Source organism: Pempheris klunzingeri, chromosome 8, assembly GCF_042242105.1.
Source record: "Pempheris klunzingeri isolate RE-2024b chromosome 8, fPemKlu1.hap1, whole genome shotgun sequence".
Lineage (NCBI taxonomy): Eukaryota > Metazoa > Chordata > Actinopteri > Acropomatiformes > Pempheridae > Pempheris > Pempheris klunzingeri.
In genome coordinates this window covers 12645347-12672117 of record NC_092019.1, presented here as the reverse complement: position 1 = coordinate 12672117, position 26771 = coordinate 12645347, and the positions used below count along the sequence as shown (strand labels likewise).

The window sequence follows — 26771 nt, the reverse complement described above, 5'->3', positions numbered from 1 at the left end:
ATTTATTTTATTTGGATTATTCATCTGGATCATGTGAGATATACTCGTCAAAGTGTTTTCAGTGTTTTGATTTAAGACCAAAGACTAAGATCAAATTAAATTCAAGTGAAAGACTCAATAATGATACACTTGTTAATTCAACCCCATTCATATGCCATGACAGCCAAAGAATGTGAAGTCGATAAGGTGTCATAGTGTGGAAAATTATGACAACAATATAGTGGTTAAATTATGACAACAGGCTCTATTTCAAGTGTGATAAATTATGGGTATGAAGTGTTTTTATTATCACGGGGGTGGGGGGGGGGGGGGGGGGGGGGGGGGGGGCTGGATAACGGAATGCTCCTCCACCCCTCCTTCGCACCCCCAGATCAGTGCAAAGCAAAGCCTGGTGGGTACTGAAGTCTTCACAGCACAAAGAAGAGCCGCTCTCACTACGCCCACAGGGCAGCTGCAGCTTCCACAGAGAACTACCGGGACCGAGATGCCCAGCTCGGGATGGTTTCCGGTAAGTGCGTAAAATGTTTGGACCGGGCGCTGGAAGAGGGGGAAAGTGTGAGGTGAGGAAATGACCGGGCTGCTATTTTTAAACTAATTTCAAAGGAGGAGGCGGAGGAGGGTGAGTCGGGAGAGGTAATGTGACTGCTTGGGTCCCGTGGGAGCAAATAAGCCTCAGTGAGTTTGGAGGGAAGATCTGACCGCAGACAATAACCTAAGTTGCGCTCCAACTTGGTCGATAGCCAGTGCCGCGAGTAAATTGCACGTTTGCATTGCAGCATTGCGTGTAAACATCTTGTATCTCTGCTCGTCCTGGGTGCCAGAGAGTGAATATTCTTGTGCTCTCTTTTCGCTGAAATCACGGCTGCTGTTTGGCCACATGAAACTCCATTTTCCACTGATCTCTGCACGGGCGTCCGTGCACAACAAAGGATGCGTGTGATCTCCGGGATGTAGATGGTGTGTGTCGGTGTTTGTAGTCGGATGGCTCTGTCAGTGGGATGCACCTTAAAGGTCTGTATGTCGGCTTCCCCCCCCATCACGTCACGTCTTGTTGTGTGTGTGTGGGGGTAACAATAATTTACAGGCCTCTAGAAACGCTGTGTTATTGTGCCTGCAGCCATCAGAGAGGGGATGCTGGCTGGATCGAAACACAGAGCAGTTTAGATTGAAGCTTTATTTTGGGAGGGTGCATGACTGGCCGAGGCTTTCAAGGTAGAAACCCCAACCCTCTGCTTTAGATCAGCAATGAACTCATTTAAATCTGCCTGACATGGAGCGCGCATTTGCACCACAAATACAAGCAACAGCTGCAAATAAAAACAACCTCCCCACCTAATATTTTCCCATTGAGCTGTTTGGAACATAATGCGTCCATTGGCACTGCTTTTACTTTGAAATGCACGGCCGGAAGTGTTGGTTTCCGCTGAGGCTGATTTGACCCGATCACTCAGCAGCATCCTGAGTCCAACTGGCGCGAGATCCGCTCGCGGAGAGCGCAGGCAGGTCGGTGTGGGAAGGCTTCACGCGCGGTTGTAACCTGATGCTCTCCACGCGACGGGCCGAGTCACGCTCTCAGGTAATTTAAACCTCACCTCAGGAAAGGAGGCAGGGAAGTCACAGCCTAATCTGGGCGATACAATTAGATCTAATTAGGACAAAGATGGAAGACGTGGTAACACTTGTCTCCTCATCTTCATCTTCATCTTCGCTGCGAATATTGATGAAGGTCTAACAGCTTTACTTTCCACCACCTCTTTTTGTCATTCGTTGTATTATTGACCGAGGAGAGCGGGTTTCTCCCTCAAGGACATTATAACATATTGGATGCCATAAGGAGCTCACAGTGATTTATTCATATTGTGTCAGTCTGCATCTTGTCAGAAAACCTACAGATTGAGGCTCTTTTATTTGTGAGAGTGTGTTCTCAATAGGCGTGCAAAGTGTGTGTGTTTTATTGTGTTTTTTTCTTGTAAATATTCCCATGAATGTATGTGAAACTAGTCAAATCTGGCACACACACACACCTCTTAAAGCCCGGGTAATAGTCGGGTCAGTTGCCTCCCACACACTTACATGCATTTCCTCTGGTTGCATCTGCTCCCGATGTAATAGCTCTTGAAGTTAATGTGCTTTTCTGAGCAAATAATGCTGCCTCTTGACTTGTGTTGTAGCTCTTTCCACTTCCCACTGGAAGTCCACACACACACTCACACACACACACACACACACTTTAATGGGCCATTAAGAGGCAACCATGATTGTTAAGCTGTCAGCTGGGTCTGATTGATTTGGTTAGACCACAGATGAGACTGATGTGTGGCTGAGATTCCTCCGAAGCTCTCGGCTAAATGTCTCCCCTCCTCCCCTCGCCCTCGCCCTCCTCCAGGCAGCAGGAGGTGGACGGCCTGGCCTTAGGCTGGAGATGCTGAGTGCGATGTGAGCAAACACATGCACCACGTTGGCTCCTCTTCCGTGTGATCAGTTGCCTTCGATGTGGCGACGATGCATTGTGTTGCACGGTGGTGATCGGCGCCACGTCCCCCCGCAGTGCAGTGTTCGCACAGGTGGAGGGATGGTGAGGAAGAAAAGTTTAGCAAAGGCGAGGAGCATTTTGGGCTCCTTGTAAAAGTGGGCCACTGGTCCCTGTGGTGAATGATGCTTTTCTGGGGCAGGCGCGGTGATGACGCTCACCCGGCCCGGATTGGGAACAGACACCCTCGTCCATCCATTTCGGAGAGGGGTGCGGAAACTGTGCTGTTCAGATACACACTGCAGAAAGGTCCGAGCACAGAGACTGCAGGTCTGACTTTGCTTGGCCACTTTTTCTGATCTACACATCTATCAAGTGACACCTCTCTGGAGCCGGCCTGTAAGTATTCTTCAGCTCAGACACCTGACTCAGGACCCACTGCTACTAAATCAGTTACTCATCATCTTTTCTAACAGTGTTACTCGTTCGATTGTCTGTTCCAGACAGAGGTCTAAAGTGTGGAGTTAATGGTTTTCCTCCACTGACTCGTCGGCTTTTTGTGCCCAAAAACCCGAGGCCTGGAGTGAGAAACGCACTGCTATTTAAAGATGGCATAACTCAGCCAGCTGCTGCCGTTTCCGCTCCCATCGTAATTGAATCAGCTCTAGCGGAGTGCGCCAGTGAGGGTGTGTGCGCTCCACAGAAGATTATACAGTTGCGACTTCTAAGCGGCCTGTAACGGCTACTTTCACATACCTGATTGGTGGCTCCTATTCCTGGTGAGTGTGTTTGCGGGATGGAAGCTGGGAAGAGGACCAAACCCCCGGCTGGTATCGTAAAGCTATCATCCATGCGAAGGATGTGGGTTTGTAATGGGGGGGTTTCAAACAAAGTGGTCCATCCTGATTGTGTAGAGTTGTGGACGAGATTACAGTATGAGTTGAGATTGATGAGGTGAGGTGGCTTTTGACTCATTTATTCACTCTTTTGTCAGAAGATTTAAGCTCCAGCTGGGTGTTAATGTCAGTAATTGGTCATGTGCGTCATGTCCTCTTCGATCTGTTTGCCCGACACTGTGAAGTGGCTTGTGGTGGCTGTCAAAAGCTTCAGAGGAAATATCTTTCATGGCGATGAGCGACGGAGGTCCTGCGCTCATCACTTTCATACTGATGTGATTTGGTCCCACAGAGTCCAGGGAGAGGGTTAACAACTGAAAAGGGAAGTAGGCTATCAACATCCCGTTTTCATGGGCACATTCTGAGGCGGCCTGTGAGCGCGACAGAAACAGCAAGTCAAACAGCAGTAAATGATGGAGGAATGTATCTGCTGAACCCTATTTTGATCATCTACAGCTATGTTGTACTTGACATGCAGTGATGCATGCAAGTGTTTTGCATACCTAACATACAAGGCTGTGGCCGAAATGGTGGAAAATTTTCTGTATTTGTAGCCCTGCCCCCTCACTGCCTCAAATCCGTACTCACTTTCAGACACCAAAGATATTTTCTCTTTCCCTGGATGGAGTGAAACGCTCACCACTCTGCTCGATTATTTTGAGTCATCCAGCCAAGGCTGTGGCACTGGGCGGGAGTGTAAAAAATTTCATCTCCGACCACGGATACATCTGCCTCCTCTCAGTGGTGTCAGGGTTCTCCTCCAGTCTGTTTATACGACTGTAGTACGAAAACCACAATAATTCAAAGCCCATTTTATGCGATTTTAGGCAGGATTGATGGCCTGTTTGATATCAGAGTGTCGTTACTCAGGCTTCTTCTTTTGACAGAGAAGTTCACCTTTGACCCCTGCCAGTAAATAGACCTGGAAGAGGAACAGCGAAGCACGTCAAAATACAGAATTTAATTGTGTTGATAGGAAACTGTTTGAGTTAACATGTCGAATTTGTGTATCACAGTGACGCACAGCCACATGTCAACGGTCCTCGTGTGGCCTGGTCATCATCACAGAGTCTGAAGGGGCGTTCGCTCTTATCTGGCCATTTGTTGAAAATAATGTTTGTCCGCAAGACAAAGACGCTGCAATTTGGTTAGACCAGTAATTTGCTGAAATGTAAGATGATATGGAGCTCCATTAGAGCACCAGAAGGATTACTCTGCAGTGAAATTCAATGTAATGTTGAAAGAGGAACTGAAGGAATCTTGCGGTCTCGTTCAGACTTGGGGTTTGGGTCAAATGCATACTTTTTTTCACTGATAGTTGTAACCAGTATTTTGCTTTCTCACGTTATTTACATTTGGGTTTCTCATGCAAGGCAAATGTCTGTCTTTGTTTTCCTCAATGAGGCTTTCATGGCATTGCTGCTTTTTTTTTTATTGCAAAGAATGGACAGTTTACAGTCCATTGTGTTATGCAACTATGTCTTGGACTGCAACTTAACTTCACAATTCTTGATGTAGTTCACTATTCTGACTGCTTTTTCAAAACTCTAAATTCATGGGCATAATGATGATCCTTTTTCTCAGAAACATTTTTAGCGAGTTTTAAACAATTAAAAACAATCAACCACCCCCCATCTCACCACCCCAATTGCATATCAGAGTGGCATAATGATAATCTAAGCAACTAATGCCTCTGTGAATGCTGCAATGTATGTGAGTGAGCAGTGGGGCCACATCTGTAATCCACTTCACAGCTCTATTCATAGTGTGAGCAACATCAGCACTGAGTCCAACACAGTTTGTCCAGGTGATGTCAGTGGAAGCCAAAATGTCAAAAAAATGGCTTCTGCTGTTGCATTTGAATCGAGGTGTCTGGAAAAAAGAAAATCTTAGACCACTATCCTCATACCTGATGAGCGTAGGCAACTTGCCCATGCTTGCGACGTCCATGGACCTGGATTTGGACTGCTTAAAAACGGTCAACTCACCCTATGTGGGGAAAAATTTCCAAGCCGACTCCCTGCCCCTGGGACCCCCCTCCTCCTCTTTTTTCCTGACAGGGTGTGTTAGGGTTAGGGTGCCGCGGTCACTGTGTCATTGAGGGGGATTTAATTTCGGTCAAGTACCGAGCAGCCGCCTTGTGAAGATCCGCTATGGGCCTGTCATGGCCCAGCTGGTTGTCATCAGGTCCAACACTTGTGCTCTCCGTTGTACTTCCACTGGGTTTTTGTTTAGTTACTGTGACACACTCAGGTGCACTTGGTGAGATTAATGCATATCGGCTCTTCTTTTAAATGGGCAGCAGTCAATTTGTTTTCCAGTCTCAGAGATGCGCTGGAAAATCAGTTCCTAACAGCCTCTGTCTGCTGATGTCAAAGTGGGTCTCCTCTCTGAATTGAGTGAAATCACAGTTGACTCCTGTTTACCCCCGCTCTGCTGCCCTCTGCCCCGGGGCTCCATCACTCTGCCAGGTCTTTTGATGCTACGATCGAAAAACGGAAAAATCCTATATAACCTACACGCTGTTCGGTAAACCTTCAATATGACACTAGTATCTTTTCCAGCGTCTTTTATTTTCCTGAAATTAATAGATTCTATTTGTTCTCCCTTTGCTTAGCCAGCTCACTCAGTAACTAAAATAATCAACAGCAGAACATTTTTAGTCGAACATAAATTGCCTACTTCAAGTACTTAAAAGGGTTAGTCTGTGGTTATGAAGTGTTGCACTTGGCCAGCAAAAGTGTTTGATTACAGTACTGTAGTGTTTTGACGAGAGCGTTTTGACTTTTTACATGTGAACAGTTTGAACAATGCCCAGTTGGAACCAAAGGTCTTAAGCGTACGCCAGGAAACTCTTCTCCCACGAGATTTTAACACCACCATCAGCGTGACGTTACAGAGATTGATTCACACTTAAGTCATCCAGTTTTGAGGATCACTGAAGCATCATTGTCTAGTTAAAGATGGCCGCAGCAGTGCTCTGCTGTAGTCCACCTACTTAAGCTTTTTCCCAAACTGTGTCTTCTGACATGCTCTTACACACGGAGCTTTTATGCTTTATCTCTTTTCTTTTTTTCATCCACGCCTTATCCTGCTGCACACTCCTTCAAATACCTATAAGTTCCTTACGACATCCCGCTGTAAATTGTGCACAGGTTCAGGGACTCTCTTTCCTGTCTCTTGCTTTTGATCCGGACTCCATGCATCTTTTTGGTCGGCCGTTTATTGTCCTTAAAAGAAAAAACTAAAAAACTTCTCAGGCCCTTTCTGGTATAAATATGTTGGTGTTATTTGCCGTGATGATACATGCATCTTCACTCCTTCTTGCTTTCTGACTAACTCTGACCTAATCTTCTTTGTCTGTCTTTATCAGAGGGGTTAAGATGGGTGGAACTGCCCTCTATAGCGTGCTGGAAACCTGAAAAGAAGCTGCTATACTGCTGCTGAGGATCTCTACCACCTCCACCCCACCCATGACTTTCTACAGTGTATGTCTTTTTTTTTAACTTTTTTTTTAATTAATGATGCTAAGGTCATTTATAAAGAATACAGTGTCACCCACATGCTAAAATGATAACACTATTATATATTAAAAGTATTTTGAAAGCTAAATTACTTTGCTATTAAGGTGTTACACTTTTTTTATGAACTAGAATAATAATAGTAAAAACGTATCTTTACAAAATGATTATTTTACTTTATGTGTGATACCCCCCCGTGGACTGTACATGTCTATTTAATTTCTTTTTGCACTATTTCATCTTTGCACATTCTGTCTTTTTGCACCTTTTCGTTGTTTTGCACTGTCCATGAGAGCTGCTGTTTTTATTTCAATTTCGTTGTGCTTCGTGCACAATGACAATAAAAGGATTCGGATTCTGATTTCGTCAGCTAAATAGAAGTAACAACATATGGTTTGATTTTAAATTAGGCTTGAAAGTGGTTAGGGATTATTGGGTTCATTTTTCCCAGATCAGTTTGGCTTAGATGCCTCAGATACTTTTATATTGGGGAGATTAATTGGGGCTTTTAAGGAATTTTAATGAAAAACATTTCAGGCTAAATATCTCAGGGATCTAAGACCACAGTGTAAAAAAAGGTTTGAGAGTAAGCTGAATCACTGCTACTGCTACACTGTTTTAGTTTACTGTGTCTGTGCTCGCATCTTAAACTGGTGTTGATGTTTTTCAGGGCCCGTTGATTGGTGTGCGTCAAACTCTGTAATGGAAAATCGTGGTGAGTACCAAGTTGCTCGTTGTGGTTTGTTAAGTGCAGCGTTAATGCTGTGGAGAGAGCTGTAGAACCGCTCACCTCGCTGTACATCCACTGTGTTTATGGAGTCTGTCGAGCCTCTGCACGTTTTATGAGCCACTCAGGACTCCAGCCATACATCTTCTCAAGCTCTGGGCCTGTTTGAGGATCCGTTTCCCCTGCCAAAGTGTGGCCTTTCTGGCTTTTCCCCAGTCAGAGTAGGTCTGTGAGTTATGTGTGTGTGTGCTGTGTGGCAGAAGAGATCGTTCAGTGAATGTCTGTTATGTCATTGTCTAAGTGTGACTTTGAGAATATGAGTTTCTGGGTATTAAAATCAGCTGCTTAACACCTTTCAAACACTTGTATGGCAACACTGACCACACACTCTCTTGTAAACCCAGCAGCTGTGCAGGAAAAGGAAGTGTTAACCTTGTGCAGGTGGTTTTTGGTCCACCGTCACCCATAGTTCTTCAATTAAGTAGTTCCTTTTTTTGGAAAACTAGTCTGCCTAAAATAGCAGGTAAGAATGTCCTAATGTGCGTACACTAAACCAGTCTGGTGACAGTCACTTAAAACCTGTGGCTACTTCATAATAAAAACCATATACAGTTCTCATCACTGCAGGACTGAAAGTTTCCTAAAACGAAGTTCAGCGTTTTGGGAAATAAGTGAGTTGAATAAGAAGCTCAATACTGCTTTCATGACGTTACAGGCAGCAGCTGCTTAGCTTAGCTTAGCTTAACATAAAGACTGGATAGTGTTTCTACTAAATAAACTGGAAGAAAGAGTCAGCCTGACTGTCCAAATTGGGGACCAGCACCTGTAACACTAACTAACATGCCAGAGCTCATTAGTTTAATCTGTAAAAAAAAATTAAGTGTATAATTGACAAATTGTTGTTTCACATGTTTATTAGCCGGATAATTACTTGACTGGTTTCAGTCATTTCCTAATGGATTTTGTCAACTTTGGAGAGAGCTGGATGTTTCCCCGTTTCCAGTCGTTGTGCTTAGCTAAGCTAACTAGCTGCTGGTGGGAGCTTCATTTTTATCATTCAGACTAAAGGACTGGTATCAAACTTCTTATCTAATATCTAACTCGTTCTAAGCCTATTTTCCGAAACGTTTATAGTAACTAGTTCATACTGAGATATAGAAAACATGTGAATGTTCTCTCTCCTGTCCTTGTTTTATCCTTGTGTTGCTGGTGTTGGAGTTTCTTCTTTTAATTTGCTTGCCTGGTAATTGATAATAATAATAATAATAGATAAGTGGTTACAATCCTGTCCTCATAGAAAAATATTAAGCTTATGTGAAGAAGCTTAAAAAAAAAGACTCATTTTCAATCATGAATGGGACTCTTAGCAGTGACGCAGAGCTTTATAGCACCATCCATATGGCACGTACCATACTCTCCCCATCGTGGATAGGACCGTGTGTGTGCGTGTGTGCGTGCGTGCGCACGCGTGTGTGTGTGTGTACCTGCCTCAGTCCGCCTGCCTGCTGAAGTGGCCTGGCCCAGTCTGTTATCCAGGTCAGGCCAACAGGTTCTGGGCTCATGCGGATTGGCTCAGCTCTCTCTGGAAGCCGGCCCGGTGTGGAGGCTGTATGTGGGGCACAGGGAGAGAAAAGGAACGCTGTCAAACACACTAGCTCTCCATCTTTAGAAACAGCTCGAGATGCAGCCAAACGTTCCGAAAACTCTGATCTATCCAGGCATAATGACACAGCTCAATGCTCTGGATTCCTCTGAGGAGCAGTCTGACAAGGTTTGCTGAAGACACACAGACCTCAAAAGGAATCAAAGCACTAATCCAGGGGGTCCAGGTTTTTTTTCTTTCTAGTTTAGAGAAAGTGGTCTTCTTTTTCTTCCTTGCCGTGCCTCTCTATATTCAAGCCCCAAACAGGGCAGCTCTCCTTGGCAAACATGTTTCAAAGTCATGCTAATGCCTCCAAGACTGTTCAGATTGTGATAAGGGACGTGGAGATGTGCATAAAATGGTGTCTGAAGGCATTAAGAGAGGTGAGCAGCATGACAAACACCCTCTGCCAGTTCTAACGGTATTAGGACCCTAATGGTAGCATGCATGCTGGATACATAAACGGCAGCATGTGTCTGATCAGCACATCTTCCAGTTTGTCAGACTGACATGTGATCCTCCATCCCTCCTTTAACAAGTGCAGCGTCATAGTAGCAGCTGTAATTCTTCTTGGATTCTCGTCTATTGTTCATGTGCAAGTGTTGAGAGGGAGCAGCACCTCAGACTCACGTGACCTTTTCACAGTCCCGCAAACAGTTGCATGATTTGTAACTTGTCTCCTGACTAGGGGGGGGGATTGATTGCATTTTCTCCAATTTCTGTCCTCTCCATCCTTCTCATCCACGCTAAATTAAGGTTTTTGTTTGTCAGGTTAGACGTATTACTAATTTAGGAATAGCTCACGCAGATGCACTCTATAACTTCTGTTCTCCTTGTCATCTCAGTGCAAGGAAGGGAAGAACATACTGACACCACAGTGTTAGGCACAGAATTGTTCTGGGCACGTACAGTGTGGTCTGAGCTCTGTTTCCTGTGTTGGTTAAACCTTTTTATTGTAATGTTTGGCCTAGATCAGAGTGTTAGGATCATGCAAGTCCTTGTTCTCTTGAAGCCCACTGCACCACATAGCATACATTACATCGCACATACATTATTGGACGCACGCACTGCGCCACATACCGCAGTGCACACATCAAATTGAAAACATAACTCGTCCTTCTCCCAGGAATGGTAGGCATCTTTCACTGAATGCTGACCTGTGCTATGAGCCAAGGAGGGAGGGTCAGTGAGCGAGGGGGAGACGGAGGGAAGGCCTTAAGGAGATTGCAAGAGGGAGGGACGGGGGAAGGACTGAACTGAAAGGCGCAGAGGAACGGTAGATGCGAGAAACAGAAGAGGGGAAGACCTGAGATAGAGGACACCGGGGGACTTTGTTGAAGAGGGAGGAAAGCAGGTGCAGCTGCTGATCAGTCCAGTGTAGCGCGCACATTTCTGGGTGCAGGACAGGTAGAGGCCCCTCAGGGGCTGGATCATGGGACAGAGCCTTCGTGTGGAGACCCCATCTCAGGACCCACAACAACACAACAATGGCGGTGAGTTTCTGGACCCTGTGTGCATTACTGTGTGTACTTTTACACAGTAATGCTTCCTCAACAGCAACATACGCAGCGTTGAATCTGTTTACTATTCTCTAGTTTCTCAGTAAATTATAGAGGAGAAGAGATAAGGGTCAGAGATTGTATAATCAACTTTGCAGTCTCCTCTCTCTCCCCCTCCCTCACTTTCACCACCACAAAGAATGTTAAATCATCTGGATCACGTGGATGAATCTCAGCTGTGTTTTTACACACTCATGCATGTGTTGCGCACTTATTCTCATGTTGCAATGCACGCTGCATAAAATTAAATATTGAAAAGACTTTTAATGTAAGGATTACTGGAAATGGAGAATGTGTCTCCGAGTTTTTACATAATTTTGGATCAATTCCTGTTTTTTTTTTCCCTTGATTATAATCTCTTTGTGCTGTCAATTAAGTAGATTAAAATTCATCTGGTCTGGCAAGAGTTAGGGTTATAATGAGGCTGGAGGTATTTCCCAACCAAAGCACCCCGTGGAAGGGGAATTCTTATGTAAGTGATCAGGATGGCTTGGCCAGTAGATTGGCTAAAGGCTGGGTCCTTTTTAAAACAACAATCTCCTTTTAACCACAACCTCACCTGACCAGGCCTGCCATGACTCATTGAATCATGAGGTTAGAGGGAAATCTGGCCTCTCTGGGAGATGTCTGAGAGAGTGGTAGGTGTGGCTTCAGGATAGGGGTACGTCAGAGGAACACATGTACACACACACACACACACACACACACACACACACACACACACACACACACACAAACGGTCATACACACGCAGTGTCACCCACCCCCATGTTTCCTGACTGGTGTGTCTTATCTTGGCAGAGCTCCTCACTACAGAGCATGACTCAAATTCTGGTTCTGGCCTTGTTCTGAACAGAAGTGTGTTTTTGTATGTGTAGACATGCAGAATATTAATTAGTTTCACTGGAGTCACTCTGTTGTACCTTGCAGCACTGTGTTTCCATGAGCAGTACAGTGGACTGTGTTATTGAGCGTGAGGGGAAGAGGTTGTCTTTGTTCTCGGTCACAGAATCAGGGTGGAGTGCCGTTTCCTCCCTGTGTTTCCAGGCTGCCCCCCCCACCCCACCAACTCCTGTACTTTTTCTCTCTTTGTAGCTCTTTTTTTTTTTTTTTTACCCTTTCCTCCCATTCCTAGACCCACAGTCACACAGCTGTAGTGCCACCACACACCAGACGTCTTCTCACTACAGTTGAAACAATGACATGTTGGAGAGTTTTTCTCTGTATCTGTGAAGAATAATTTTGAGTAGATCCACAGCTCTTTTGAATGTGATAATTGAACTGGATGTACTGTACTTTTTGTCTTTTTATTTTTATTTTTGTGTCGCAGGATTGACACATTTTTTAATCAGCCATCGCTGGCTAATGTACTAAGGCTCCTCAGGATACGGTCAGTCATCTTTTTCAAATAGATGCCTGCTGCATGGGCTGAGTCCTCTGCGATCGTCATCTCTGCAGTGCTTTGGAGTGTGCAGGCCTGGCACAGGCAGCTCTTATCCTGCTTCACTGGCTTCAGCTGAGGCACTGTGTCAGGCTCCTCTGACAGAGCAGTCTGCTGTGGGAGAACCTCAGTTCTGGTTCACAGGGAAGCTGCCTTAAGCAATGCTTAATCTGGATGTTATGGCAGCTGGTCTGAATCCTCAGATTTCTACCTCGCCAAGATAAGCTGGATTTCCATGGTGCGGACATGTCCATTGAACCCGGACCCCCTCTGCTGTAGTTTCAAACAGCTCTCTGCAACTTGTCCTTCTGGCGTTTTCTGTCAGGATATACACAGGACGGCTGAATCTGGGGTTGCTGAATGCTCCCTGTTTCCCCATGGCATGCTGTTTCAAGTCCCACCACCATGGAAGCTGGACGCTTAACACCCCTACTCAAGGTAGACTAGTGACTGTTTTTTGAACGGCTTGCCAAATAATAAACTTTTTCAGGACATAATAAAACCTTTTTTTTTTTTTTTTTTTAAATTGGTAGTAGAGCACAAATTTGAACAGTTCTGCTTTAGACTGTTTCGGAGGTTTTACAACAGTAAGGCTTTTAAACACTGTGTAAGCACTTGGTTCAAATTTTACCCTGCCAGCAGCATTGTGGTAGCCGTGTGGAGTAGCAGTTAAAGACCCTGTCCTTCAACTGCAAAAATGGGTTTGAATCCTGTGTCAGCAACCATCCACCATGCTAAAATGTCCCTTAGCAAGATACTGAAACCCTGCCAGCTCCAGGGGCGCTGGTCCATAGCTAACCCTAACCTCTCTGCTGTGTGTGTCGAGCCAAGAGTCAATTTCCACTCGGGAATCATATGATTGTTATTGTTATGTTCCTATATTCTTTATTGGACTGCTAAGTATGCCACATCAGAACTGTAGGTATTGTGTGAGCGCAGATTGTTGTGGGAATCAGACTGCAAGGCATTACTGTCGCCAAGACATCCTGTGTGCGCATGAGACTGGATGTTTTAAATCGGACCCTATTCTCTCTCCACTGGTAAATATTATGTCTGCTGGATATAGCAGCTGCAGCCTTGAAAGAGCCAATGTTTGAAACTCTCTGAGCTCAGCACCCTGTCAGTTGATCTGTCAATCACATAATGCAGAATAGGTAACCATGACTACAGAATGAGAGCACTTTAAGCCTTAATGGCATCTCATAATGACCTGTGTTCTTAGAAACGTTTCACTCCTGGACCGTTAGCTGTGCGTTTGTATCATGACTGACATTTTTTTGTCTGCTACTGTATGACTGCATCCATGTGTGAGTCTCTCTTCTCTATAGCGGCAGCAAGGGCTGAAAGGCTGATAAGGCACTAGAGTCCATCCAGCCAAGGAATGTGAGCACTTGACAGTGAGAAATCCTGGCTGAACGCCAGCATCAAGCCTCTCCTGTTAACTGTGGATATGTGGAGGAGTCCATGAGCTCTCAGCATCACCCTGCCAAAGCACACTCAGTCCCCGGGAACTAACAGCTAAAGATAATAACAGCCGTAATGAGCACGGCCCTCTTTACAAAGGCAGCAGATGAGCTCTGTCAAAGAGAAAGATCCTCTGTTAGAATATTGTGACTGCTTTTGGATGTATACTCCTATTTTCCTGCATGTCTTGGTTTAAGTTGCATAATCCTTGTTAGAACCGTAAAATTTAAATTAGATTGTGTCTCTCTTTTTATTTCAGATGATGAAGCTGAGCGGCACCACAGCACAATGGTGGGAGAGGGGGGCAGCACGGGGGACAGCACCCCTCCCCCGAAGCGTAAGGGCAAGTTCTCTACCCTTGGCAAGATCTTCAAGCCGTGGAAGTGGCGGAAGAAGAAAAGCAGCGAGAAGTTCCAGGAAACTTCAGAAGGTTTGTGGTGTGAACTCATTGTGTCCGTTGTGTGAGTGAACTCCCTCCTTTCTCACTTGTCATATCAGTTACATTCAGCTTTTTATCAAAATTCCTCAATGCATGTGTTCCTGCCCGAGCATTACAGGCCCCTTTTTGGCTCTCCTGATGTTTTTAGTGCACCTACAATAAAACAATAGGCTGCTAACAAGATATCCTGTGAACTGAGGGGCTCTTAACAAGGCTGGTTGTATTCCAGAGCATGAGGTCATACGCTGAATGTGACAGATTTTACGGAAATATGTTTTCCCTCACGGAGATAAAAAAAACTCTGTGTGTAACGTAAGTTCTGTTTATTGACGGCAGAGCTGGAGAGAAAGATGTCGACGAGGCGTACGCGGCAGGAGCTTATAGAACAGGGAGTGCTGAAGGAGGTCCCGGACAACGGTAAGAGAGCTTCATCTGATCTCTTTACACAACGGTGTCTGTGTCCGACAGCACCCACACAGACAGGGCAGTTAAGTCATCAGTACATTATGGCAGGAACACTGTCCTCCTAACCAGCAGGATTCTGAGACATATTTAAAAAAGCAAATTTACTTTCACCTTGCTGTTTTCCAAAGTAATGTAATATCTGTTTAAAATGGCATGCCACTCTCCAGAGCTGAGGAAAAGTGGAACGAATTGTGCCCTGCAGCAAAATAGCTTTGAGAGGGGTGTGTGCAAGCGTAATGCTGGCCCCACTGTTGCAGAAGCCTATTTATTAAACCTACAGCTGCTCCTTCATCACACCGACAAACACAGACTCTGTCTACACGTCTTGGGTTAAGGGCACTTTCCTGTTTTGCTGTGGGACGGCTGCAACGAAAGATCGTTTTCATTATCCATTAATCTGTTCATTTTTTTTTTCTTTTTCTTTCTCCGTCTATAAAATGTCAGGAAATGGTAGAAAAATGCTCACCAGAACATCACTGAACCTCAGGTTTTAACTTTAAACGGAGATATCTGTCTGACCAATTTAGAACCAATAGGTATTCAATTTACTACAATATAAACCAGAGAAAAGTCTTCACATCTGAGAGCAGAGAACCAGCGGATATTTGGCATTTTTGCTTGATGAAGGATGTAAAGGATAATTCAATTCAGAAAACAAAATGTTGTAGATACATTTTCTGTTGATAAAATAATGGACACATTGAGTAATCGTTTCATCACTTCTATTTTGTTTCCTCTAGGTTCAAGAGGGAGGCAACAATAAACTACCAAAATATTCTATGATATCAAACACAGACATTGCCTGCATAAAAATGTTAATAATTTAGATTGAATTAATATTTAGTTGTGCACTTGCCTGATGACTAAGGAAAGTGTTGGATCTCATCATTTTTTATGATTTGTAGTTGTAGACTCATGTGCTTTTGTCCAACTTTTGCAGATGCAGATGCACATAACCTGAAGCAGGCCTACGTGAAGAACGGCCACACTCTGCCCGTGAGCGCTGGAGTCGGAGGAGGTGGAGGGTTCATCAGTGGTAGCAGGAGCCCGTGCAACCAGGGCAAAGGCCCTTTAGAGTCAGACTTTAGGATGAACCCGGCCTGGCTGACCCAGCCAGATGACCGCAGGGGCCGCTCTCCCTCAGACGGTGAGCGGCGAGGAGCTCCGGGCTCCAGGGGCACGGGACTGCATGAAGACGGGAGGAGAGGGGGAGGGATGGGGACACGTGCACATGTTGAGGGCGAGTGGAAGCCTAACGCAGTCTGGCAGGGCCAGATTCACAGCCAGATGGAGGAGGCCAGACGTGGTGGCCGACTTCACCCCGAGGACGGGCAGAAGAGGCCCGGGCTGCAGAAGGCCCCATCGGAGGATGGCAGGAGGAGTCGGCCTGCGGAAGTGGACTGGAAGCCCACCCTCCCTCGACATGCATCTGCTGAGGAGGGAAGAGCCCGCAGAGGTTAGCCATTCCTGGTACTTTTTGCCCTGCCATCTGAGATCTTCCACCAACTTTGAAAAGCTGTGATCCCTGTTGAGTTTTCCTCACTGTGACAAAGTCAAAGATTAGGTGTATATTTACAACTTGACCTCCTTCATACATGTTTGAAGATAGTTGGCAAAACCTCCACTCTATGTATTTTTTTCACTCTCCCTCTTAACTGTCACTTTCCTGCTTATGTGCTGTCCTCCCAGATATAGACAGGCTCCTGTCGGCTCCCAGGGGTCCTGCTCCAGCTCCGCTTCTTATTCAGGAACATGAGGGAATAGCTTGTCCTCTCTTCTCCTCTCCTAATTAATGTGGCACGATCACCATACCCATTATTGCCCTTTAACGCTAACACATTGAGCTTAGTGACAATTGGTGAAAAGCCACAGCAAATGTATCTTACTGAAACATTACACTTTGTGAAATAATGGTGTTTTCAGCTGTTTTTAGATCTCAGTTGTCCAGTTATCACGCATCTGACACGTGAACCACCTGACTACTTTGGCACCTGTGTACAAAAGTATGTCAGTTAGATGAGAGGAAACCTAAATGGTCCACATATGGAACTTAGTGTACAACAACACAATTAAGAAGAATATGCATCATATTGAAAACACCAATGCAGAACTACTATTGGAAAAGAAATTGTTTGTACTGACAGATTTGCAGGTGAACAGATATTTTCTCCCCGTCGCCTCCACATGTCTCTGCTCAGCTCTTTTCGCTCTCACCTTGTGCTTTCCTTTTTTCTCTTTCTCTCTGATGCTGCTTTTCTCTCCCACTCTCTTTCTATCTTTATCACATCTCCTGCTTTCTGTCCTCCTTTTCTCACTGCCCTCTGTTCTTCATGCTCACTTCCTCCTTTTCCTCTGGATTATTTCCTATTTGGTTTGTATGATGTCACTGTGATAACGGCTCATCTGTAAATGAGTAACCCTGAACTTCAGAGCTTACAGCTTTGAGGAATGGTGTGGGAGCAGCAGCAGCGGCGGCTGCGGCGTGGGGGCCGCTTGGGTGGGTGTGGTGGGAAGGGCAGGGAGGGAGGTGGGTTTCTGGTGGTAATTGCAGCCGCCTACTCTGTTTATTTTCACAGCTGATCCCTGGATAATGCAATTCTCAAACAAGTGCTATCACAGAGAGCACTTTGAGTAGTGAAGCAGCAGAAAATGGTTCACTGCTCAGTCCCTGAACTGAATCATTTATAGCCATGGAGAGAGGTATTTTATAATGAGATGTCACTAATTTAATCATGGAAGATAAAAGTAGGCTTGTGAAATGCCCGCCCTGCAAATATTGTGTTTATGCCACAGCTGGATACAGATTTTTCTTGCATTTTTGTTCAAAAACTGTTGTTATGTAACATATCTCCATGATGCTGTGTTTTCATAGAGTCAGAGAGCCATTTTGTCCCTGACCCAGAAGCCTTGCGGGACACCCTGCGTGAACCTCTGCCGCCTAAACAGTCTGTCATGCCTCCAAAGTGGCTGATGAGCTCCACCGCAGAACCTGGAAGCAAGGGTCCACCTCGCACCCCATCCAACCACCCCACGCCCCAGTACTCCTCTCCCTCCGCCCCCTCGGATGCAGCGTCCAAACCCGTTCGGTCCATCTCCTCTGCGGGTGCGTCCACTCAGCAGTCACCTGTAGCCCCAGCGTCCACCTCTCAGGGCACCAAGCAGCCTCCTCTGCCCCCACCCAAGCCTGTGAACAGGAGCAACGCTGCCATGCTGGGTAAATTCTGCTTAATAGTGGGTGCTTCTGTTAACAGGTGATAAGGATATCGCCGTGATCACATGTAGCCCACACCGACGGTCACAAATGTGCAGTGTGAACACTCAAATGTCTGCTCAGTTGGCATGTAGTTTTCCTACTGGCAAGTACAATATGTACATTTATGAGTCAGTGAACAACTGATGGCAAAGAGATGTCTTAAGCACAGCTAACTACACACACACACACACACACACACACATCCTGGTAATGATGCTATCTGAACAGCTTGTGCAGCTTCTCCCCAGCTAATTATTTATTACGCCTGGACTATTTTAGCTGCAACTTTTCCCCAGCATTTTACACTGAAGATAACAGGGGGACTCTTGTGGCTGTGGGATGCTGCTCACACAGATGCAGTGTAGTGGTTGTTGTTGTTTACTGTTGGTTTGTCTCATCTGGGATCTTGCCTCAACTCCCACTCGGGCAAAGATGTTTACTTTGACTTGTTTTTGTCTTTTAAGCAGATCTGATGACTTTTGGTACTTTGTGTGGACTTTCTTGTTGTGCCTTTTAGTTGTATCCATGTTTTTATATGCTGCAAGGTGTCTTCTATTTGTCATGTGACTAATCAAATGGGGGAAAAAAATTACAAGATGACCTGCTGATTGTTTCTCGAGGGTTAAGTGGTTACCATTACTAGCAAGTAGAAATAAAATGCAACGCTGCTAGCCTGCTCACTTGGAACCTACCAGCATTGTCAGCATCACAGGCTTTGGACTACCAAGAGTGATACAATTTAGAGAACCAGCCAGTAATATAATTTAGAGAACAAAAATCTGTTGATGCAGTTGTTTACTGAAGCTGTCCATGAAGTTCCTAAACATTAACATTTTAAAAGAAATATTCGACACTGGGAAATACACATTTACTTTCTGGTTGAAAGTCAGATGAGAAAATCAGTACCACTCCCATATCTCGCCATTAAGGTAGCATCTTAGACTGTTAGCTTAGCTTACAAGCTACTAACTCTGGGCAAGAAAACAAAAATGTATTTCCCACAATGTGGAGCAATATTAATGTAAGTGTATGGTTAAATTTTTTTTCTTAAATTGAATGACCAAATTATGAGCATTTAGGACACCACCACCCCTCCCTCATATAGCAAATCTAATCTAAACAACACTATATACAGTACCACCATGTACCTGCATTCATTGCACACTCCAGCTGAAGGCCTCCGTCTCCTCCCTGTTAGTCTCCGCCCTGCAGGGGGGAGAGAATGCTCAGCTTCCACTCTACTGGTCCTGCTGGAAGCGAGAGTGCGACTACGATGTCTACCTGTCCCTGCCCGTCTACCTGTGCCGGCGGGCCGGAGGCCTGCGCTCAGGTAAAAGGACGCCCCCTGGTACCTCTGTGGCCAGGGTGCTCGTATCTGGAATGCCCCCTTTCAGAGTCTGCGTTCTTCATCGTCTCGCGTCTTTTCTACCTGCCAACATATTCCCCCCCCAATGCCTTTAACTCGTTGACTGGCCTTGATTGCTTTTCTTTCGATGTGGTATATAAGAGCCGCATGCTTATGATGGATTGATGATGAGCTGCCGGGTGCTTTGTGTCTATGAGAGACAACTCCTGTGTGAGTGAGTTTTTAAAGCTATACTCTGCTATTTGGCATGTGAATGAGGGAGAGTCTGTAGCAGGTTCCAGCTGTGGCCTGCAATGCATCAAGTGAATTTTATAGCGATACTCCACTCAACTTCTGCTCAGCTGGGATGGATGGATGGATATGAATGAATGGATGGATGGATGAATGGAGAATGGAGGGGTGAAAGGCTTCTAACATACAGGCTTGACTTAATTTCGAGAAGAAGATGTGATCCAGTTCAGTCCAGTGTACTGCATGTTTGAAGTCTGGCAGAACGGATTTTTTATGCCTCAGTAGCACGGCTATGGCTTTTAACATCAATGTGACATTAAAGCTGTTCTATAGAATTTTAGCAATTATACAACAAATATACAAATGTGCATGCAACTGGAGGGGTTTTTTGTTTAGGAGCTTTTTGCACTTTTGCTAATAAACGAGGTTTGGACGGCAGGTTCAGAACCTGGCTGTGAAGAGCATGTAGGCTGTGTGTATCTTTTCCGTCTCTATGACCTGGGGCACATGCTGCACACTGGTTTGTTAGGGCAGAGTGTGCATTCATGTTGACACAGTCATGTGATGTGACACACTGTATGTACACAATAATGCTCAGTCAGACATGTGATCCCAGTATTTATATCTGTTCATGTGTATTCATACATCATACATGTAGAGCTGATGCATGTGCACTCATGTCACAGCTGCAAACTAGACAGAAAAATAGAGCATTTGCCAGCAACTCACTCACTCACATGCCGAAGATGTTGCTATTTTACGTAATGATTGGACGTATTGATTGTTTTTCCATTTGCAGGTGATTTCACCCAAGCCACCGGAGGTGCCAGTCTCGTGCCAGCCAAGCCCTCTCCACCGATGCCTCCTAAGAGGACAACCCCCGTCACCAAACGCAACACGGAGGACTCCTCCGCTTCAAGCCATCCCATCATTCCCTCGCCGCTCTCTCTGGAGGACCACAGCACCCTCTCTGTGGGCTTCCAGCTGCCTCCCCCTCCTCCCTCCCCTCCCCTGCCAACACACATACCACCCTCTCCTCCCCGCCAACACATACACACCCACCACCTCCACCATCAGCACTCCTACCCCCACCCTCTGCCCCAGCCCATACCCATGCTGTTTGACCCACCAAGCCCGACCAATGAGTCTCCTCAGCGCCCAGCTCCTGTCCCGCTGCATATCATGATCCAGCGAGCCCTGTCCAGTCCCGGCCCGGCTCAGCCGCACCCAGATGGGTCACAGCGTGCTCACACACTGCTATTTGAAACCCCTCCAGAGTATCAAGGGGATCGTGGTCGCCCCCTTCCTGTCAGCATCCAACCACTAAAACTGTGAGTTTCTCACTACTAACTAATGGAGGAACCTTTGTAAAACAAAGCTGCTCTGTTGAGACAAAAATCAGTCAGTCGTCAATGTCAGAACAAGTAAAAACAAGGGTACATAACATGCTTTCTGCAGTATTTTTACCTAAATGACATCGAAGATTGCATATTACCATGAGCTGCCTCCAAGTCCATTTTTTAAGCCTTGTAAACATCTTGTCCTGATCATTATAAAGTTAGTTAGAAGGTTAGAAGTTTTATTGAAGGTTGGATGCAAACGTTTTAATTTGATAAATGTAAGTACAAAAGCTACCTCTAAGTTAGATTAGATGCTTCACATGTATCCATAATGCTTATGTATGTATTTATTTTCCTTTACCATTAGATCTGAAGATGACTACTCAGAGGAGGAGGAAGAAGAGGAGGAAGATGACGAGGAAGAAGAGGAGTATGATGGGGAGATCCCCCAGCCAGAGCTGGAGCCACGGAGTCGCAGATGCTTAGTCGGAGATGCCGGTGTTTGTCTCATCCCAGGGGGAAACAGCAGTGAGGAGGAGGAAGACGACGAAGAGCTGGAAGAGGATGAGGAAGGGCAAGATGACATGCGGGGGGAGGACAGCGACTCAGATGGTCCTGTGCTTTACAAAGATGAAGACTCCGATGAGGACGAGGAGGATGAGCCCCCACTTAGTAAGCACACATAGTTTTTGTAAAAATGTAAACATTATTTAGAGGTTTGAGACTTTTGTGAAGCCCCTGCAATGTTTTTGTGCTAATCCACCCCTGACAACATCTCTGCTTTGCTTTTATCCAGGTGCCCTGGCCAGCAGGGTGAAGAGGAAGGACACGTTGGCTCTGAAGCTGAGCAGCCGGCCCTGTGCCCCAGACAGGGACCGGTTTACCCAGGAAAGGAGCAGCAGAGACGACCAGCCTCCAGGACAGACCGGCCTCACCTGGCAGAGCAGGGAGCAGTGGGAGGCCATCCGCACGCAGATCGGCACTGCACTCACAAGGTAGAGACGGACATCATCTGCCTATTCCATTTCTGTTGTATTCCTTAAACAGACTGAATGTGCATTTCCTGAAGAAATCAGGAGACCGTTTCTTAGATCTTTGTCCTACTTATTGCCTGAATGACAAAGTGAAACTGTGTAAAAATAGTCCTTTTTTTTTTTTTTTTTTTTTCAGGCGACTGAGCCAAAGACCCACAGCTGAGGAGCTTGAGCAAAGAAACATCCTTCAGCGTTAGTATCAAGTCTTTCTTTCCCTTTCACCTTTGTTATCCATATAATATCCTTACTAAAAAACATGGAGTCTGCTGGTCTTTGACTTGTTTGGACTCATTTTCTCATTTTTGCGTGCTTTAATGAACACCACAGCTCAGCTTGGACTGATGACTTGTCTATGAATTACTCCTGTTAATGTAAATAAAGCCCCATTTTAACATTCTTTAGCCAGGGGTTCACAATATATAAAAGAATAAAATTGTATAAATGCAAAATGGAAAGAATTTACACTTGAAAGGTAGTTTGGATTACTCTTAAGATGTCTAATTTTAGAAACTGCCTTTGCCTTTAAAGCACATCAAGCCTGGCTCTCATGCATCATCTAAAAAAAGCTTAGTTGTTGTTGTGTTTTCGTCCCTCTCTTTTCTCAGCCAAAAATCAAGCTGACAGACAAGCTGAGGTTAGAGAGATCAAGCGGCGGCTGACCAGGAAGGTGAGGCAGCACACCCACAACAGACATGTAGGTGTAAAATCATTAGCTAAATATTAAACTGACACAGAAAACTCTGTTTATTGTAGCTGAGTCAAAGACCCACAGTTGCAGAACTACAGGCAAGAAAAATCCTGCGGTTCCACGAGTATGTAGAAGTCACAGACGCCCAAGACTATGATCGGAGAGCAGACAAGCCGTGGACCAAACTGACCCCTGCTGACAAGGTATTCATCTCCACCAAGCACTTAAAAAAACCCAATAAATTCACCCAATAGATCTCCCTGGAGTGGAATGTGTTTAAGATAAAATTAGTATCAATCGTGAGGTGTAGTGCGTATTTTCTTTTAAGTTCATGTTTAACTGACAATCTCTTTCCCCTCGTTTGATCTAGGCGGCCATCCGGAAGGAGCTCAACGATTATAAGAGCACTGAAATGGAGGTTCACGAGGAGAGCAGAATCTACACGAGGTATACCTCTATCAGACGGATCGTGGCATTATAATCCAGCAGTTTTCAGCCCTGGTTGATTTGGTGACATCTGTGGTTACAGCAAGTGCAGTTTAATACTACAGCAAATACTCAGTGCACAGCTACTTTAGTCGGAACTACAACAGAAGACCTGTTGTATCTATTTATAGCACAAACAAATAAAGTCATGCAGTTCTCAATGAAGAATTCACTTAGTGATTGGCCTTTTTCAGTCATGCCAGAAGTCTGTGGGCTGTTTTCGTCTTGTTCCATTCGTCCTTGCAATGAAATGAATGTAGAAAATAAATTTTGTCCTGTTTGTGTCCTGGGGGCATTTTTCAGAAAGGATTGCTGTCAGCACTGCTGTGACAAATATGTTGTGTTTCCTGTGACTGCTTCACAATAAAAGCCCCCTCATATTTTACTGAAACAGTACCCAACAGAATTGTTGGGTTTGCATTTACAGTGCCTAAATACAGCTCTGATGCCACGTTAGGAGAGTGAAGAGTAAACAGTGAGGCTGATATCAATGCGATAACACTGAAAATAGAAATGCTTAAATATATGCGTCATTTTCTGTGAATCCCTCATGCATGTGAAGGCGAACTAAATGTAGCATGGGTGTGGCGGACCCCGCCACTAACAATGAAAGCTACCGTATAGAATCGTGACTACAGAATGTAAATACATTGAATAGGGTAGCCAACACTGCTGCTAAAATAATAGGTCTTCCCACACCAAATCTCACTGAACTCAATAACAGAGCCATAACACGCATTGCAAACTCAATAGAACGGGACTCCACTCATCCTCTGAATGAACATCTCACCCCACTGCCCTCAGGGCGCAGGTACAGAGCTCTGAGGTGCAGGAGAGCCCGCTTTGGGAGGAGCCTGATTCCTGCTGTCATAATAGTCCTGAACAACAGACCCCGCTGAGTGTGACTATGGCTGTTTGCTTTGTTGGTGTTTTTCTATGTGTAAAGGTAGTGGAAAGTGTTGTCTTGTGAAGTATTGTTAAGTCTGCTGTTGTTGTGCTGTCATGTCTGCTGTCTGACTGTTAGTTTGTCAAGCAGAATCAGTGCTGTGAAAAAGAATTTCCCCCCCAGGGACAATAAAGTCTAATAATAATAGCTACTTTTTGAAAAAAAAATGCCAGCCATACATAGTATCAAATGTTTTTGATTTCATGAAAATCAAATTTTAACTTTGAACAGAATATTAAATGTTTGGTCATAATATGAATGTTTGTCCGTGGCTCATGTGATCTCTTTGTTTCATTTAGGTTTCATCGGCCTTAATCTCCACCCCTCTTTGCGGATAGTGAAGCACTTAAGAACTCCGTGTGGCAAGAAGCTGCTCCCTACGCAGACATACAGCCCTTTTTACGTTTCCCGAATGTAATGTACAGCTTATCAGGGAAAGCCTGGAACCGACTCAAAACAAGAATGCTTCTAGCTTGCCCTCCATCGCCTTCCCTCTGCATTGCTTTCTCTAAACTGAGGTGGTGGTGGGTGAGGACCAGATGCAGTATTTCTCCCGGACGCCAGGGGGAACCACGTGCCAATGAATGGCAGAGGACCTACAGGGCTTACTCTCAGTCTGCTGTCGTGTGGTACCCCTCAGGGACTTGGATCTAGTTGCAACCTTTAATGCGGACTCATTCTGTGTTGCCTTTTTTTCTTCTTTACTGCATATGGAAAAGCTAATTCATCTTGTTAATGTAATAATAGTAACAATAATGATGACTTATAATACTCCACACAGTAATAATAGATATTAGAGACAAACAGCTGCAATGAGAGCAGGTTGGAGGAAGAAGACTGGGATATTCTGTTATAGGACTGGACATCTCTGGGATATTGTGTATGTTTTATATAAATTGTGTACAGACTGCTATTGTTATACCTTAGAATGAAACTTGGAAAGATCTAATTACGAAATATTCTGTAATGCACAAGATATTTTATATTGTAATTTTGATCACACGAGTAGTGACAGATTTTATTTGAGCCGTTTTTTGTTTTGTTTTTTTTAATTTGGCTTGCCTGTATTTATGGTTGTGATGTGAGGTGGCCATTTAAGCGTCGATCTAGATATAGACAAAGGTGCAAGTCAGGAAGCTGTTGGTGTTTTTATGTGTGCCAACATACCCAATGCCTAAATGACTATAGGATACTGGTTTTCATATCACTGAATTCTGCAATCCCTTGCATGAGCCAACACAGAGTCCAGTGCCATTGGATCTGGAGAATCTCTCTTCATTTATACTTTTTTTATGAGTTTTTGTACTTCCCTTTAAAGATCAAACATGCAATGCATTCTGTAGCCACTTTGAATAAGGTCATGCTAGTAATGTCTATACTAAGAGTTAAATGTAAGTTGCTGTGAGTGTAGATCAGGGAATTCTCCAAAAAATCAGAAAATACATAAACGGTGAACAGGGAGTCATTGTGGCTGGAACCTTTTGAAACTGTAGAAGTGTTTTATCTTGTGTTGTTGTCTGGCCAGTAGCTTACAGGGTTCTCTACGCTGTGTACAGGTTGATATAGGTTTAACGGATGCTTGTGTATATCTTGTCTTCCTTTCATTTGAAAAGAAATTTTAAATATAAAAGTATTATAGGTTGCTATTTTTTTAAGCACAGAATATTAGTTGATGATTAAATGCTACAAGAATGGGAATATGAAAGTGTACCTTTTCTGTAAAATTAAGTTCATTTTTAATTGAATGTGGAATTGTATGTATGACCGGCAGTTTTGTTTTTAATTGTAAATAGTCACATCTGGATCTAATTAAAAATCTTACAATTCCTTGAACCTTCTGTGCAATGACTCGGCAAGTGGCTCTTTCATCAATAGACCTGCCTCACCCATTGATGTTCAGGTGGAAATGAGAAGAAGATGATTTAAACTGGTACCTGTGGTAAGTGAGAATATGGGGCTGCAGCGACACCTGGTGGCACGGTAAGTTTTTTTTGTTTTTCACCGTGAGGAGCTGAACCAGGAAATGGTTTTAGGTGCATCATGCATAATCAAAGTGTCTACAAGAAGCTTGGATTACAGTTGATATTATAAAAAGTTTTAAAGTAGTATATTTTGTATAAATCTAATATGATGTGTATATATATGTTCTTACTGTATGTTTACAGATTGCCACACAACACGTGTATGAGTGTACACTCATGAATAAATGAGTAGTAAAATAAATGAATAGTATCCACAGATCAACACACATAAAAGGGGAAGTATTTCGTGATCATTAAAAAGAAATAGGCATATCCAAGTATAGGGAAATATTAATGAAATATTTATGATTTGGGACTAATGCACATATTACACATAGACATACCAGATATAGAGGATATACAGGATTATGCTCATAATGATAGAATATATATCAACTTCTACAATAGTAGAATTAAAAACTAAAACTGGAGCAGTACTTTAACTTGATTATATATTACATGTATCATGTTATGTGTATTTTAATATCTCAACTTCGAAATGATTAGAAACGAAAGCAAAATGAAACAAGAATTTTGAACCTGGCTCATGCCATGTTCAGATTCCTGCTATGGAAATGTGTGCAAATGAGCACATATTTCATTAGATTCAGCTTCATTTGCATATTAAACATAACATTTCAGAACACTTGCAAAAAAATGTTTCCATCTGTGAGTTAAAACTCAGCCGACTCTAACTCTCAGAGTATTTTAATGAAGTGTGTACTTCACTGTGCACTTTGAGTGCTTCTGTCTCTTTAAGAAGACAGGGGGTCCAAAGGACG

The 26771-nt window shown here is 44.3% G+C and overlaps 2 protein-coding genes across 8 annotated transcripts in view; both read left to right on the top strand.

Annotated features, from left to right (window-relative positions):
* Positions 1–26771, top strand: part of serinc2l (serine incorporator 2, like) — a 126649-nt gene that overhangs the window by 62965 nt on the left and 36913 nt on the right. The window lies entirely within an intron of this gene.
* On the top strand, positions 453–25759 carry phactr4b (phosphatase and actin regulator 4b). Of its 7 annotated transcripts, none has more exons than XM_070835076.1 (16): positions 453–508; positions 6740–6854; positions 7558–7602; positions 13980–14150; positions 14496–14576; positions 15565–16080; positions 17497–17838; positions 19076–19207; positions 20274–20805; positions 21182–21486; positions 21611–21809; positions 21985–22040; positions 22454–22515; positions 22602–22739; positions 22907–22983; positions 24268–25759. In XM_070835076.1, the coding sequence occupies exons 3-16, from the start codon at positions 7590–7592 to the stop codon at positions 24281–24283; spliced, it is 2640 nt and encodes an 879-aa protein (XP_070691177.1). In that variant the 5' UTR covers positions 453–508; positions 6740–6854; positions 7558–7589; the 3' UTR covers positions 24284–25759. The 7 variants fall into 7 exon arrangements, with proteins under 7 accessions (XP_070691177.1, XP_070691178.1, XP_070691176.1 ...); XM_070835077.1 differs by lacking the exon at positions 453–508 and adding an exon at positions 962–1011; XM_070835075.1 differs by lacking the exon at positions 453–508 and adding an exon at positions 1503–1576.